Source organism: Ranitomeya variabilis, chromosome 2, assembly GCF_051348905.1.
Source record: "Ranitomeya variabilis isolate aRanVar5 chromosome 2, aRanVar5.hap1, whole genome shotgun sequence".
Lineage (NCBI taxonomy): Eukaryota > Metazoa > Chordata > Amphibia > Anura > Dendrobatidae > Ranitomeya > Ranitomeya variabilis.
In genome coordinates, this window is record NC_135233.1 from 670,483,300 (window position 1) to 670,500,935 (window position 17,636).

General features: G+C 47.2%; 1 protein-coding gene across 6 annotated transcripts in view; it reads left to right on the plus strand.

Annotated features, from left to right (window-relative positions):
- REPS1 (RALBP1 associated Eps domain containing 1) overlaps window positions 1-17,636 on the plus strand; it is a 133,130-nt gene that overhangs the window by 48,581 nt on the left and 66,913 nt on the right. For all 6 annotated transcript variants that reach the window (XM_077289250.1, XM_077289247.1, XM_077289248.1 and 3 more), the window contains 2 exons: window positions 2,116-2,278; window positions 5,186-5,249. In XM_077289250.1, coding sequence (XP_077145365.1) covers window positions 2,116-2,278; window positions 5,186-5,249 — 227 coding nt within the window. The remainder of the gene's footprint in view (window positions 1-2,115; window positions 2,279-5,185; window positions 5,250-17,636) is intronic.

A 17,636-nucleotide genomic window follows, 5' to 3' on the forward strand; every position in this document is an offset into this window, starting at 1 on the left:
GATATTGACACAATCTTATCAGCTTCCGCCATCATCTTCACAAGGTCGTTTTGCTTTTGTCCTTGGTTTGATATGCACATTTCGAAGCAAAGCATTTTCATCTCTGGGACACAGAACCTGTCTCCTCCCTGAGCGGTATGATGGCTTGACATTCCCATCTTGTTTGTGCTTGTGTATAATTGTTTGTACCGATGAACGGGGCATCTTCAGGTATCTTGAAATTGTACCCAAGGATGAGCCAGACCTGTGCAAGGCCACAATTCTCTTCCTGATATCTTGGCTGTTTTCCTTAGCCTTTCCCATGATGCTACACAAAGAAACAGTGTGTTTCAGGTGTGTATTAAAATACATCCACAGGTGTCTCTAACTCAGATATTGCTAAAAAACCTATTAGAAGCTTCCAAACACAGGACATCATATGGGCAGTCCAGGATTGTTAGCAGACATAGTAATCTTAGTGTATGTAAACTTTTGACTTTGCAGTTAGTAATAAAAGTGCCTTAAAACATGCGCTTGCCGTCTCTCTTATAATATTCTGGCATTTGGCAAATATTCGTAATTATTGTAATCCTAATTGACATAAAACAGGAAAGGTTTATTCTGATTTCATGTCAAACTTCTATCTTCTTAGTCCAGGCAGTCCCAGAGGTTTTGCTCTTTTTGTGACTTAGTCATCATTAGAGGTAGCCAGAAGTCTTCGTGACTCCAGAATAACCCCATTCAAACCCAAACCTTCTTGGCACTCTTATTGCCACTCTTGTCAAGAACCTCTCGACATGAGGGTCTTCCCACACTAGAATTCTCTTAGGTTAAGTGATTTTTATTTATTTATTTATTTATTTATTGTTTTGCTAGTAGACTTGGCTTGCTCAAGTTGTTGTACCTTCCTGTCCTCAAGCAAGTTGTTCTATTTGACTCCTCCTTTCCTTTGATGAAAATAATCGATCTGAATTTTTCGCACTGATACCCTCCCCCCCCCAACTCTCCAGAATAGTCCTGTTTGATAAACTACTGACTTGCTTGCAATGTTTGAACCATGAGTGATGAAGGGGGTCCCAGGAGCCCTTTAGCGGTGAAGAAAGATCTGGAACTTCATATTCCAGTGCTCTTTGCAGTTGACATACCGGAGATGGGAAAAATGGCCAGTGGATTTTTTCTTCTGCAGATAAACCATGGATCCAGGAGAACATGCTCTTCAGGAGATCTTCCACTACATTCTCTCTTTAAAGGGATTCTGTCAATAGGATTAAACCTCCTATTCCGTCTATATGGACACACAGGTCATAAAGTTGAATAAAGTGATCCCTTAATATCTGCCATCTGATGTCTTATTCCTGAGAAGTCGATGTTTTCCTTACTATGTAATTCAGCTGTTAAGATCTGTGGACATAGCGCTTCCAGAGAGTTTGCTTCCAGAGCTTATTTTAAATGAAAGGGATGGGAGGAAACGGCTGAAGGATTGTGTGTGTAGATGTGTGTGTAGATGTGAGTCCCTCTATCTCCAGAGAATCTTATCAGTAGTAACTGCCATTTCCTATCTCAGTAATGGAACAACTCTTAACTTAATATAGATTATACCCCAAAATTGAGAATTTTGAGTGAAATATCAGTTCTGTGGATAAAGAAGCAGATAACTGACGAGATATATTATAAAGTTTCTTATTTTCATCTATACTACTGATTTCTGAAATAAAACTTACAATGATGGCTATTCTTTAACCTTATGTAGAACATTGTCTGTAGATAAGGATTTTTTTTAATTGATATCACCACATTTCTGCTAACATGCTTTCAGGCTATCCCAGTTGACCCTACTTCTGATTTGTTTTCCTCCTCACTCCATTACATGTGAAAGCATTTATCACTAATCCATTTAATGTACATTGTGTGCTTTTATTCTAAAACTTCCTTTTCCTGTAGAAATGTTGTTTTTGTTTCAATCCTGCTTGCATGCAAGTGGCTGATTTTTAAGGATCTATTTTCGTAGACTTTTTTACTTGCACTCTGACTTTAATCTGTCAATAACTTTGTGCTTTCTCCAGTTAAGTAGGTCTGTCTCCCTCCTTTTCTAATAATCTCAATGATTAATAGGGAAGAATTAACCTGTAATTCCAGGACCAGACAACTGTGCGCACTGTGGCTTCTGCTACTACCACAAAGGAAATTCGTAGACAATCCAGTAGTTATGACGATCCCTGGAAGATAACTGATGAACAAAGGCAGTATTATGTCAATCAGTTCAAGAACATTCAGCCTGATCTAAATGGATTCATCCCAGGTAAGAATTGTAACCATTCCTAACTTTTTCTCATCTGCCACTTAAGGATCACACATTTGTAGACAGAGGAAAACTGGAGATTTTTTTTTAAGGGAGTCTTTCTGCACAAAATGACTTTTCCATTCAAGCACAGCACTTTGTAACGGACACAGTTCTAACAAAGAAAATTATGCCTTTCGTGTTCAAGTCTGTTGTTACATTTGCTGCAGTTGTTTATTCAAATATGCTTGAGGTTCTCCATGTTCCCTTGGCATGGCTGAGCAGTCCAGTGCTCAATTTCCAACTTCTTGTTTTCCATCCATCTCCGCCCTTCGGAGATGCATTTACTTGTATTAGTGACTGATGGCCTTCCGTTTCATCCGTTTTTTGCCTGATCCGTCGAAAATGTGTTTTCTGGCGGCTGGAGAAAACAGAGGAACGTTTTTTCTGTCTGGCGAAAAAAAATGCCCAGCGACTGTTCCTGTGCAAAACGGATGGAAATGTGAGGTGAAATGAGTAAATCCGGCTACCGATTCTGTTTTTTTTTTACATTGAGCATGCCCCGTATCTGCGCTCTCCCTCCATTTTTTTCAAATTTTGCCAGATTGTGCCTGAGGGCTAAAAACTGTGCGAAACAGGCCTAAGCAAGTAACATTTGTGTGATATACATATGCAATGCGGTTTTTAACATCAGCTTTTACATAAAGTAATTCTCATTTCAAGCTACAGTAGTTTACAAACTAATAAAACAATATTATATACAGATATAGATAGCTAATAGATGTCATTGAGATATATAATCAGTGCAGTAGCTTGCTGTACATGTATTTAGCTAATAATTGAAAGAAAAAAATTGTTGAGGTCCTCCATATTTTTCTTAACCGGCTGAGGGAAAGCTGACAGCTAGGGGCTGATGTATATAGTTTGGTGAAGGGGTAATAAACATGGAGCTTCCCAGACTTTTAATGTAAGTTTGCAGCTGTCTGCTTAACTTTTACCAGTTATTAACCAGGGTTTACCCTCCCAAAAAATTATGTGGGGTCCCCCTTTTTATTAATAACCATCAAAGGCTAGGCAGACAGCTGCAGGCTGATATTAATAGCCTAGGACGGGGCCATGGATATTGGCCCCCTCCTAGACTAAGAACATCAGCCTTCAGCCACACCAGAAATAGCTCGTCTATTAGATGCGTCAGTTCTGGCGCTTGGCCTCAGCTCTTCCATTGACTTGCATTGATGAGTCTTGTCCAATATACACGGTCACTCGCAGCATGCTGCCAGTTATTTCTCTGTTCGAGCTGAGAAAAAAATTGCAGATGAACACAGAATCATTGACTAACACTACTAAGAGTGCAATCCGTTTTTTTTTTTTTTTCCATTGGATTGCGCTTGTCTGATTTAAACACAATGAGTATGAGCCTTTACACTGATTAATATACTTTTCAAACCTATAAGTTACATTGATCTTCAGATTGTTCTGTACTAAGTTTTGAGGTGTAGTTGGGGGCTTGTTTTAAGATCACAGCTACCAGCAAGAAATCATTTATGGTGCAACCCACTTTAAAATGTTTTTAATCCTAAAAATTAAACGTTTTGGTACAAATGATGTCAATGGCAACAAAGCGGTAATGTATATTCTGAAAAATTATTTATAAACAGCTGGTGCGTCACAAGGGTTAAGCCTTCCGTATCTTATCTAGATGAGTATTTTGATTGTAGACTTTTATGTGGATCTTTTACTGATAATAGGATATTTAGCCAGTCAGACTCGAAATTCCACATAATCTTTGTCCATAAAATGGCTCATTGTGGAAGGGTATATCCGGCTAGTAACTGGGCATGCAAAGGACAAGCTCCTCTTCATGGCATATTTGTGGTTCCATGAAAGGGACAGCAGAATTCTGTGTGTATAGTCTTGTGTGTAGATGTATTTTAAAGGGAATCTGAGAGCAGCATGATGTAGTGACAGACCCTGATTTCAGCTATATGTCACTAGGCTGTGATTTGCTGCTTCTATAAAATCAATATTTTATCAAAGCCCTTTCACCAGAAATCTGATGTAAATTGCTTTCAAAAGTTGCAACATTTTGGTAGTTGGACACAAGTTTTGAGACTTTTGGCATATTTAGGCCAGTTTCTTCCAGCTCTGCCAAGCTGGGGTGCAATGGGGTCTCCGAGGATGCGTGACGCCGCTGCTCATCTATCGTTATTCATAAGCGTCCCAGACCCCAGAAATCTTACTCCTCTTAGGGAAATTATCTTCATGAATCAGAAGTGTCTTACTCCACCATTGCACCTCATCAAGATTGTTGAAAAAAATCTCTGCTCTTTATAAATTGGAGCTTAGGTCCAACCACACCCCACCACTGACTTTCTGGGTACACTGTATAGTGAAAAAAGTTACCAATCGGTGCGCTGGGGCTATACACGGCTCCACATCATTAGGTCTGCAACAGAGAAAACTGCGATCCTATCACAGCTGCTGCACCCAGTAAACTGTGGTGCATCACTGGAATCAGGTTTTCTATCCCTACATCATGCTGCTGACAGATTGCCTTAAGTAAAAAGTGAACTCTGACACTATATATATATATATATATATATATATATATATATATATATATATATATATATATATATATATATATATATATATATATATATATATATATATATATATATATATGTGTGTGTGTGTGTATATATATATATATATATATATATATATATATATATATATATATATATATATATATTTTATTTATTTTTATTTTTTTCTTTGGAGGGTGGGGCATTGCTGTATGTTGTGGCATTGCAGCTTATTAGTAGAGGCTTTATACATTTTGTCATCCTCCTATTTCAGGTCCATCAAAATGAATGTATATTTTTACACTAAACAGATTTTTTTTTTTTTTTTTTTTTTTTCCAGGATCAGCTGCAAAAGAATTTTTTACAAAATCTAAGCTTCCAATTCCAGAGCTTTCTCATATATGGTACGTTTCTGTGTGTATATTGTAAACCATCTAGTTTATTTGCGGTAAACGGGTTGTTCACTACAAGGACAACCCTTTCTTGATATGAATGTTTGTCCCCGTTAAAATAAGAGCACTTACACTCCCTTCCCGTCCAGTGGTGTCAGCACTTGCATTCTCAGGGCTCACATGATGTTGTTGCGTCTCATGAGCCTTGTGCCCAATGTGCGCTGGCGTCACTGTCTCCACCCCTATCTAGATTACTTATACGTCCGAAAGCGGGGACAGTGATGCATGTGCTGATTGGGCACATGGTTCACGTGACCTAGCCTCCCGTGATCCCTGGGAACGCGAGTGCCGATTCTGCTGGAATGGTGTCAGTACGGTGGGTGAGTATAGATTTTTTTCATTTTAATGGGGGAAAAAATTCAGATTCAGAAGAGGTTGTCCTAGTAGTGGACAACCCCATTAAAGGGGTATACTCATGTTATTAAATTGCTTTAGTTGGTGTGAAATTAAGCAAGTTTGCAATTCTCTCTTGATGAGCTTTTAGCGTTGATAGTGTACAGCTGGTTTCCATGGTGCCTGGCCAAGTGTGCTCACTAGTTATATTCCAGGAGAGGCATTAACTCTTAAAGGGAACCTGTCACCTGAATTTGGCGGGACCAGTTTTGGGTCATATGGGCGGGGTTTTCGGGTGTTTGATTCACCCTTTCCTTACCCGCTGGCTGCATGCTGGCCGCAATATTGGATTGAAGTTCATTCTCTCTCCTCCGGAGTACACGCCAGCGAAAGGCAATATTGCCTTGCGCAGGCGTGTACTCCGGAGGACAGAGAATGAACTTCAATCCAATGTTGCGGCCAGCATGCAGCCAGTGGGTAAGGAAAGGGTGAATCAAACACCCGAAAACCCCACCCATATGACCCAAAACTGGTCCCGCCAAATTCAGGTGACAGGTTCCCTTTAACATACTAGTCACTTCTTTCCATCCTGTTGATTTCTATGCAGTAGTTAGCTGCTCAGATCTGCCTCCCTTTCTGCTCCTGACAAACTGCTGTAATAAATCTTGCAAAATCACCAGCCCCCATCATTGTTTGCTTCTAGAGCAGTTCTCCTAATCACTGCTCTCACCTGAGCTTTATCAATTGCCCTGTTATCTCAGTGTAAATATAGTGGTAAAGGCCCCGTCTCACTAAGCGATTTACCAACGATCACGACCAGCGATATGACCTGGCCGTGATCATTGGTAAGTCGCTGTGTGGTCGCTGGGGAGCTGTCACACAGACCGCTCTCCCCAGCGACCAACGATCAGGGGAACGACTTCGGCATCGTTGAAACTGTCTTCAACGATGCCGAAGTCCCCCTGCAGCACCCGGGTAACCAGGGTAAACATCGGGTTACTAAGCGCAGGGCCGCGCTTAGTAACCCGATGTTTACCCTGATTACCAGCGTAAATGTAAAAAAAAACAAACAGTACATACTCGCCTTTCGGTGTCCAGGTCCCCTGCCGTCTGCTTCCTGCTCTGACTGAGCCGCCGTACACTGAGAGCAGAGCGCAGCGGTGACGTCACTGCTGTGCTCTCACTTCTCACTGTACGGCGGCTCAGTCAGAGCAGGAAGCAGACGGCAGGGGACCTGGACACCGAAAGGCGAGTATGTACTGTTTGTTTTTTTTTACATTTACGCTGGTAACCAGGGTAAACATCGGGTTACTAAGCGCGGCCCTGCGCTTAGTAACCCGATGTTTACCCTGGTTACCAGTGAAGACATCGCTGGATCGGTGTCACACACACCGATTCAGCAATGTCAGCGGGGCCTCAACGACCAAAAAAAGGTCCAGGCCATTCCGACACGACCAGCGATCTCGCAGCAGGGGCCTGATCGCTGGTACGTGTCACACATAGCGAGATCGCTATGGAGGTCGCTGTTGCGTCACAAAACTTGTGACTCAGCAGCGATCTCGCTAGCGATCTCGCTATGTGAGACGGGGCCTTTACAGTGCAGACTCAGACCAAACTGATCTCTGATTGTGTTACAGCAGAACTGTGCTGAGCTTGAGGCCATGTGCACACGTTCAGTATTTTTCGCGTTTTTTCGCTATAAAAACGTGATAAAAAAGCTAACATATGCCTCCCATTATTTTCAGGTTATTCCGCCTATTTTGTGCAAATGTTGCATTTCTTTCCACGAAAAAATGGAAACGCGGAAAAAAAAGCAACATGTTCATTAAATTTGCGGAATTGTGGGGATTCCGCACACCTAGGCATGCATTGATCTGCTTACTTCCCGCACGGGGCTGTGCCCACCATGCGTGAAGTAAGCAGATTATGTGCGGTTGGTACCCAGGGTGGAGAGGAGACTCTCCTCCACGGACTGGGCACCATATAATTGGTCAAAAGAATTAAAATAAAAAATAACCATATACTCACCTTCGATGGCCCCCGCAGTGTTCCCGCCTCTCAGCGCTGCATGCTCTCTCTTCCGTTCCTATAGATGCTCTGTGTGAAGGACCTGCGATGGCGTCGCTGTCGTGTGATTGGTCGCATGACCGCTCATGTGACCGCTCACGTGACCATGACGTCATCGAAGGTCCTGAACCACACCATCTATAGGAACGGACGCCGCTGAGGAGATCGGCTGTCTATTTTTTTTTATTATTTTTAACATGATATCTTTTTACTATTGATGCTGCATAAGCAGCATCTATAGTAAAAAGTTGGTCACACTTGTCAAACAGTATGTTTGACAAGTGTGACCAACCTGTCAGTCAGTTTTCCAAGCGATGCTACACATCGCTTGGAAAACTTTAGCATTCTGCAAGCTAATTACGCTTGCAAAATGCTAAAAAAAAACGCAATTAAAAAAAATGCGGATTTCTTGCAGAAAATTTCCAGTTTTCTTCAGGAAATTTCTGCAAGAAATCCTGACGTGTGCACATACCCTTATAGTTCTATTAAGGCTATATGCACATCTCTAGTAAACAATCATGTTAGAATGGATGCCGCAGTTATCCATGGGCAAAAAGGTGTGCAGACTCAACTGATGAAGTTAGATTTATTTTTTTTTTATATGGATAAAACATTGTCTGCACAGCTTCTTTTTGTCAACTTATTCCTGCTGAATCCGTTCTAAGGGATGATTATTGAACATAAGAACATAGCCTAATACTACAACTCTGCCACATGCCAATCCATAGCACTCGAGGAGAAGAGCTGCCAGAAATCGGGAAGTGAAAAACACTGGAAAGTTGTGTGCTGCTCAAGAGACAAGCTGAGAATAACCCTTTTATGTACATGCAGATATAAAAATGCTTTTTATAAATTTAAAGTACAAGCTAAGAAGTTTATGTACCTTATTATAGAAAAATGCTTCTTTCTCGAACACCTTTACTCCTCTCACTCAGAATAACTGCTCTGAGGTTTCCATTCATAGAAAAGAGAAGACCCTGCTCCCCTATTTTTCTGTAGCACACCATCAGATACATCAGCAGCTTGGAGGATGATATTCAGCAGCATTGCTATAATTCCATCTCTGGGATCAGATAGTAAACCTATGAGAGGCTGCAAAGTCTGTTTCTCCCTCCTTCTCCCTCCTCTTCCCTTTGCCTTCTATGAGCAGCATCTGTAATCCGATCTTTGGGTGATCTGAAAGTTTGTCTCCTCTGGAGATGGATTTTACCAGTGAATTCAGAGTGATTGAAGGGGAAGTGGAGGAGAGGATGCATTTATCTGTAGTAAGATATGTTTGTGTATCATCTTTTCTGGTACTACTCATTTATGGAAAATTGTTTGTTTTTTGCTTTGTTGTTTTAAATTGGAGGTACATGTCTATCTCTCATATTCATAATGCTTGAAATCTATTTAAAGGGAACGTGTCGCCAGGTTTGACCGATAAGAGCTACGGCCACCGCCTTTCAGGGCTGATTTCACATGTAAAGCGCCGTGGAGTAAATGGCGCTATAAAAAGAGGGATTTTTGGTACTTACCGTAAAATCTATTTCTTGAAGCCTTCATTGGGGGACACAGGACAACCATGGGTGTATGCTGCTGCTGCTAGGAGGCTGACACTATGCAAAAAAGGAAAAAGGCGTAGCTCCTCCCCGGCAGTTTACACCCACCGACAGGCACCAAGCACCTCAGTTAGTGCAAAAAGCAGTAGGAGAAGCGACAGAACTCATAACAGTAAAAGTACCAACTCAACTAGGGTCTCCAGGCCCCAAACACGGTACCAGAACAAACCAGTAGGGAGGGTGCTGTGTCCCCAATGAAGGCTCCAAGAAAGAGATTTTACGGTAAGTACCAAAAATCCCTCTTTCTTTATCGCTTCATTGGGGGACACAGGACAACCATGGGACGACCAAAAGCAGTCCTGGAAAAGGGTGGGTAGAAAGGAAAAGAGAAAAGTTCTTAGGTCGGCCGGTGTGCGACCGCCGCCTGCAGTACCTTCCTACCAAGACCTGCATCGGACGAGGCTTGGGTATGAACCCAATAGAACCTCGTAAACGTGTGCAAAGATGACCAGGTTGCGGCCTTGCAAACTTGTAAGGCGGAGGCCTGGTGGCGAACAGCCCAAGAAGCTCCGACAGCTCTGGTGGAGTGAGCTCGCACCCCCGGGGGAGGACGTGCCTCATGAACACGGTACAATTCTGAAATTGCCGAGCGAATCCAGCGCGAAATGGTGGATTTAGACTCTTGAAAGCCCTTCCGACGACCTTCAGAAATGACAAGGAGAGAATCGGATTGACGGAAGGGAGCGGTTCTAGAAAGATAGACCCGAATGGCCCTGACCACGTCAAGGTTGTGAAGAGACTTCTCCAAAGGAGAAGGGCAAAATGATGGAAGGACAATGTCTTCGTTGATGTGAGAAGCCGAGACCACCTTGGGAAGGAATTCAGGAACCGGTCGAAGAACGACCTTATCCTGATGAAGAATCATGAAAGGGGAACGACATGACAGGGCTGCCAACTCGGAGACCATCCTGATGGATGTAATGGCAATGAGGAAGGCGACCTTCCAAGAGCGAAGGGAAAAGGGCACGTCATGAAGAGGCTCAAAGGGAGCAGCCTGAAGAGCGCCAAGGACCAGGTTAAGGTCCCAAGGTTCCAAGGGAGGACGGAAAGGAGGGGCGATATGCGCAACTCCCTGTAGAAAAGTCCGAACCTGGTGAATGGAGGAAAGGTCACTCTGGAAGAGAATCGACAGAGCGGACACTTGTCCCTTGAGTGTGCTGAGGGATAAGCCTGAATCGAGACCAGACTGGAGGAAACCGAGAAGATCCGGTAGAGAAAAGGACATTGGAAAAACTTCATTGGTTTCGCACCAGCGAAAGAACGCTTTCCAGTACCTATGGTAGATACGCGAAGGAGCCGGTTTTCTGGCTCTGATCATGGTCTGTATGACCTGGGAAGAGAGACCAGAGTTTTTTAAAGACTGCGGCCTCAACGGCCATGCCATTAAACTCAGCGACTGAGAACTCTGGTGGTAGAGAGGTCCCTGCGAGAGGAGATCTGGCCGATCCGGGAGTCTCCAAGGAGTGTCCGCGGGCATGTTTACGAGCTCGGCATACCACGGCCGCCTTGTCCAGTCCGGCGCTGTCAGTATGACTGGAATCCCTTCCAACTTGATCTTCTTTACCACCCTTGGAATCAAGGGGAGGGGTGGGAACAGGTAGGGAAACTGAAACTGGGACCATGGAATTACCAGGGCGTCGTGGCAGACGGCAAGAGGATCCCGGGACCTGGCGACAAACTGAGGGACCTTGTGGTTCATCCGGGACGCCATAAGATCGACGTCTGGCGTACCCCAGCGGAGGCAAATTTGATTGAAGACTGCGGGGTGGAGAGACCACTCGCCCGCTGCTAGGCCCTGGCGACTGAGAAAGTCGGCTGCCCAGTTTTCGACCCCAGGGATATGACGGCTGATATGGCCGGAACGTGGCGTTCCGCCCACCGAAGAATCTTTGCCACTTCTGCCATTACTTGGCTGCTGCGAGTCCCGCCCTGGTGGTTTAAGTACGCCACGGCCGTGGCGTTGTCCGACTGGATGCGGACGGGAAAATTCGACAGAAGAGACTGCCAGCGGATTAACGCAAGGAAGATTGCCCTGATCTCCAGAAGGTTGATGGGATGGAGAGCTTCCTGGGTGGTCCAACGGCCCTGAGCCGTGTGTTGTCGGAAGACTGCTCCCCACCCGAGAAGGCTGGCATCGGTGGTGACCTGCCACTGAAGGGGAAGAAATGATCTTCCTCTCAGGAGCGAGGAGGACAACGTCCACCGTTTGAGAAGGCGGACCGCCTTGAGGAGTACTGAGAACTTGTCCTCTGGGAGGAAGACCCGAGCTAAGTTCGTGTCGAACACCATGCCCAGGAAGGACAGTCGTTGGGATGGAATCAGAGAGGATTTGGTCCGGTTGATAATCCAGCTGAGACGGGTCAGGGTGTCCAGGGAGACCTGAAGACTGTGGGCACAGTCTAGACGAGAGGACCCCTTGATCAACAGATCGTCCAGGTAGGGGATAACGAGGATCCCCCTGGAACGAAGGAGGCCATAACCGCCGCCATGATTTTGGTGAAGACCCTGGGGGCAGATGCTAAACCGAAGGGGAGAGCCGTGAACTGGTAGTGATTGTCCCCGACAGCAAACCGAAGGAATCTCTGATGCCGTACGCAGATGGTGACATGAAGGTACGCATCTTGGATGTCGACCGAGCAGAGGAACTCCCCGGGTTCCATGGCGGCGATCACTGACCGCAGGGATTCCATTCTGAAGTGGCGAGGTCGGACGTGGCGATTCAGAAGCTTCAAATCCAGGATAGGGCGAAGAGACCCGTCCTTCTTTGGGACTACAAAAAGGTTCGAGTAGAACCCGCAAAAACTGTCTTCGGAAGGAACGGGAATTACGACTCCGGCAGCGACCAGAGACGTTACGGCTTGGAGCAAGCCGGGTAAATGGGAAGGTTGCTTTGGGGGGCGAGAGAGAAAGAAGCGATTTTTCCAGGAGGGTAGAAAATTCGATCTTGTACCCGGAGGTGATAATCTCTCTGACCCAGGCGTCGCTGATCACTGACAGCCAGGTGGCTTTGAAGAGAAGAAGCCTGCCTCCCACCATGGAAAGACTCCCAGGTGGGGGCAACCCGTCACTTGGAACGGTATCTGTTGGAACGAGGTCCGGAAGACGTGGGAGGTGGAGCCCTGGATCTCCACATGGGAGCTGGCTTGTAAGAGGGTTTTCTACGTTCACCCGTGGTAGCGGGTCGCTCTTGTTGCGAAGAGGAATCTGAGGCTGCAAACGGACGAAAGGGGCAAAATGTTCGAGGAGCCTTTGTGTTAAAGAAGCGTTTTGGCTTGGACTGGGGGAGAGAGGTACTCTTGCCCCCAGTCGCATCTGTGATAATTTGATCCAGACGAGCGCCAAAAAGCCTGGAACCTTGAAACGCCAAGTTGGTGAGAGACTTTTTGGAAGTAGCATCTGCATTCCATGCTTTGAGCCAAAGAATGCGGCGCATAGCGACAATGTTGCTGCTTGCCCTGGCTGAACAGGCTGCTGCATCTAAGGAGGCAGTGAGAAGGTATTTCCCTGCGTGGTTAATCTGGTCTGCGAGGTCAGCCAGCTCGGTAGGGGAGGCCGAAGCCAAAATGCCTCGGCGGAGAATCTTGGCCCAGGCAGATATGGCCTTAGCCACCCATGTGGAAGCAAAGCTGGGGCAGAGGGAAGCACCCGATGCCTTAAAAGCTGATTTGGCCAGCGCGTCAATTTGTCTGTCCGATGCTTCCTTAAGCGACGCGCCGTCCGGTAAGGAGAGAACAGTTTTGGAGGAAAGACGGGAGATCAGTGTATCGACCTTGGGAGATTCAGCGCTAAAGGGATAGAGCACGTCCAGATGATTTCTACCCGAAAAACTTTCTCAGGATGTTCCCAGTGTTTAGACAGGGTAGACTCAAAGTCCTCATGGGTAGGAAAGGAGCGAGAGGGACGCTTCACCCGCTTAAAGGAGACAGAGGAATCCTGGGGGGAAACCTCGTCTTGTTTTAGTTTGAGGGTTAGCGATATAGCCGAAATAAGACTATCTACGACAGCCTGCATGCTAGAAGTCTGGTCTGAATCGGAGTCAGAACCGGACTGGGAATCCACATCAGACCCAATGTCCTCCTCCGAAGAGGGGAAATGGGAGGAGGAGAGCAGCTTGAGCGCTGCGGAGGGACCTGGAGAACCAGACGAAGAGCCAGACAGAGTCCTCTTTTTCTAGAGCGGCTGGCTGATTTGTCTCCCTGTGGTTCAGGGTCAGGTGCGGCCGACTCGCCATGGAAGACGGTCGGAGCGCTGGTGGCTGAAGGCTGTGGAAGACGTTCAAGCGCCTGGACCAGGGACTGAGATACCTTAGTCAAATCAAAGACAGACTGTGAGATCGCAACGGCCCACTCAGGGGGGGGGGAGAGCACCCCCATCCTGAGATTCTGAAGCTTCCTGCGGGGCAGACATGGCAGGAGGACTGCAGGACTGGCAGAGAGGCGACGATTGGCCTACAGACCACTTTAACTTACAACGAGCACAGGCGTAGTGAGTTATGGTAGGTTTGGTAAGGCAGGCCCCAGAAGAGTTGGACATAAGGATATTCTGCAGCACTATACTACAGAAAAGGCTAAAGGGCCTACAGTGGTATGGATAATACCAGGGAGGGGCCAATATAGCGTCGCAATCCTACTGCACCGCAGAGCAGAGTTGTCCATGTCCCCCAACACACGATGTCTCCTGTGCACGGAGCTGCTGAAGCAGGAAGTGCCAGCAGAGAAGGGGCGGTGCTGTACTGAGAGGAATAAGCCAAGGCTCCTGATAGGGCCGCACTGAAAGGGAAGGGTGTGCCCGGGATGTAAAATCCCCTGTGAGTGGAGGAGGAAAAGAGCGCCGAAAAAGGAGGGGGCGTGGCCTATAGGAGGGGCGTGGCCAGCCGCAGCGGTGAAAGTAAAAAACGGCCGTGACTCTGTGTGAAAACACTGTACATTTAGACAGGGAAATACTGCTGCGGGGGAGCGGCTGCTGAAGCGCTGGTACCTGCATGTTCCGGTTCCACAGGTAGAGGGAGAGAGGATCGACCAGGAGCCCGATGAGAGAGGGGTCGCTGAAACAGAATCCTTCGTCCAGAAGACGGCCTCGACCCCAAAACAAGGGGGAGGGTCACCGCTGGTGACCACCGTCTTCCTCTCAGCCCTCTCCGAGGAGAGGGGTGAGGGGGAGTTTTTGGCAAGGACCGCCACCATAAAGACCCTGGAGCACCTGGGAGGGTGACAGGGGATAATGTCCTGCCGGCAGTCTGAGAGCTGCGATGCGGACGACACCACACTGCTCGCTCAGCCGCCCTCCTGGGGAGGCAGGGTGAAAGATTGCACCCTGAATCCCTGAATGCTGTTTCTGAAAAAGAAAAGCCAAAATGTTAATAAAAACAAAACCTGTAAAGGAATCAAGATTAGCAACGCCTCCTACAGACACTAAGCACAAACTGAGGTGCCTGTCGGTGGGTGTATACAGCCGGGGAGGAGCTACGCCTTTTTCCTTTTTTGCATAGTGTCAGCCTCCTAGCAGCAGCAGCATACACCTATGGTTGTCCTGTGTCCCCCAATGAAGCGATAAAGAAATGAATCTAATATATAATTGCCTAGAATACTACTTCCTGCAATTTGTGCCAACTTCCGTGGCTTTGTCCGGAGCTAATGTCCGGAGCTAATGTCCGGAGATAAGTGACGTCACCAGTGTCCTACACCCAGGCAGAGCACAGGGGCCCCAGGCAGCATATGGGGCCCCAGGCAGAGCACAGGGGCCCCAGGCAGCATATGGGGCCCCAGGCAGAGCACAGGGGCCCCAGGCAGAGCACAGGGGCCCCAGGCAGAGCACAGGGGCCCCAGGCAGAGCACAGGGGCCCCAGGCAGAGCACAGGGGCCCCAGGCAGAGCACAGGGGCCCCAGGCAGAGCACAGGGGCCCCAGGCAGAGCACAGGGGCCCCAGGCAGAGCACAGGGGCCCCAGGCAGAGCACAGGGGCCCCAGGCAGAGCACAGGGGCCCCAGGCAGAGCACAGGGGCCCCAGGCAGAGCACAGGGGCCCCAGGCAGAGCACAGGGGCCCCAGGCAGAGCACAGGGGCCCCAGGCAGAGCACAGGGGCCCCAGGCAGAGCACAGGGGCCCCAGGCAGAGCACAGGGGCCCCAGGCAGAGCACAGGGGCCCCAGGCAGAGCACAGGGGCCCCAGGCAGAGCACAGGGGCCCCAGGCAGAGCACAGGGGCCCCAGGCAGAGCACAGGGGCCCCAGGCAGAGCACAGGGGCCCCAGGCAGAGCACAGGGGCCCCAGGCAGAGCACAGGGGCCCCAGGCAACCTATGGGCCCCCAGGCAGAGCACAGGGGCCCCAGGCAGAGCACAGGGGCCCCAGGCAGAGCACAGGGGCCCCCAGGCAGAGCACAGGGGCCCCAGGCAGAGCACAGGGGCCCAAGGCAGAGCACAGGGGCCCCAGGCAGCCTATGGGGCCCCAGGCAGAGCACAGGGGCGCCAGGCAGAGCACAGGGGCCCCAGGCAGAGCACAGGGGCCCCAGGCAGAGCACAGGGGCCCCAGGCAGAGCACAGGGGCCCCAGGCAGAGCACAGGGGCCCCAGGCAGCATATGGGGCCCCAGGCAAAGCACAGCGATATTTTGGACCACTGTGCGGTGTTTCAGACCCCCTGTGTGATGTCTGGGGCCCTGTTCTTAAGTATATTAAAGATTAAAGTAAAGTATATTATAGATCAAATTTGACATGTTTATGAGCACCATTGAGTGATATACTCAAGAATGACATAATTTTTCAACATTTTATGGTTTCAAACTGTAAACACTGAGTTTTTTTTTACTTCAACCAGAAAACCTTAACGATTCATAAAAAACTTGACTGTTCAGGATATGATAAAAGTCATAGTATGCTGAATCTTTAACTTATAAAGATACCTTTACATGGGGTGATTATTGGTTCCAGAGAGGCTTTCGGCCGATAATCGTACACATGGCTGGTGACAGGACAATACAATATAAACGTTCAAAGGTAAACACTGATAACATTAAAATCTAATATATAATTGCCTAGAATACTACTTCCGGCAATTTGTGCCAACTTCCGTGGCTTTGTCCGGAGATAATGTCCGGAGATAAGTGACGTCACCAGCGTCCTACACCCGCTCAGGGTGGACAAAGATATATGCCTTCGTGGTGCGCGGCACTTTTCTGATTGGTTGCCGCCTGCCGCGAGCGACCAATCAGAAATGTGCCGTACTGTCAAGAATTGTCAAGAGCTGGTGAGTGCAGCCATTTTTTGTTCTTTCTTACTATTATTTATTAATTGTATTATTCTTACATTTGAATAAATAAAGTATACAGGTCCTTCTCAAAAAATTAGCATATAGTGTTAAATTTCATTATTTACCATAATGTAATGATTACAATTAAACTTTCATATATTATAGATTCATTATCCACCAACTGAAATTTGTCAGGTCTTTTATTGTTTTAATACTGATGATTTTGGCATACAACTCCTGATAACCCAAAAAACCTGTCTCAATAAATTAGCATATTTCACCCGGCCAATCAAATAAAAGTGTTTTTTAATAACAAACAAAAAAACCATCAAATAATAATGTTCAGTTATGCACTCAATACTTGGTCGGGAATCCTTTGGCAGAAATGACTGCTTCAATGCGGCGTGGCATGGAGGCAATCAGCCTGTGACACTGCTGAGATGTTATGGAGGCCCAGGATGCTTCAATAGCGGCCTTAAGCTCATCCAGAGTGTTGGGTCTTGCGTCTCTCAACTTTCTCTTCACAATATCCCACAGATTCTCTATGGGGTTCAGGTCAGGAGAGTTGGCAGGCCAATTGAGCACAGTAATACCATGGTCAGTAAACCATTTACCAATGGTTTTGGCACTGTGAGCAGGTGCCAGGTCGTGCTGAAAAATGAAATCTTCATCTCCATAAAGCATTTCAGCCGATGGAAGCATGAAGTGCTCCAAAATCTCCTGATAGCTAGCTGCATTGACCCTGCCCTTGATGAAACACAGTGGACCAACACCAGCAGCTGACATGGCACCCCACACCATCACTGACTGTGGGTACTTGACACTGGACTTCAGGCATTTTGGCATTTCCTTCTCCCCAGTCTTCCTCCAGACTCTGGCACCTTGATTTCCGAATGACATGCAAAATTTGCTTTCATCAGAAAAAAGTACTTGGGACCACTTAGCAACAGTCCAGTGCTGCTTCTCTGTAGCCCAGGTCAGGCGCTTCTGCCGCTGTTTATGGTTCAAAAGTGGCTTTACCTGGGGAATGCGGCACCTGTAGCCCATTTCCTGCACACGCCTGTGCACGGTGGCTCTGGATGTTTCCACACCAGACTCA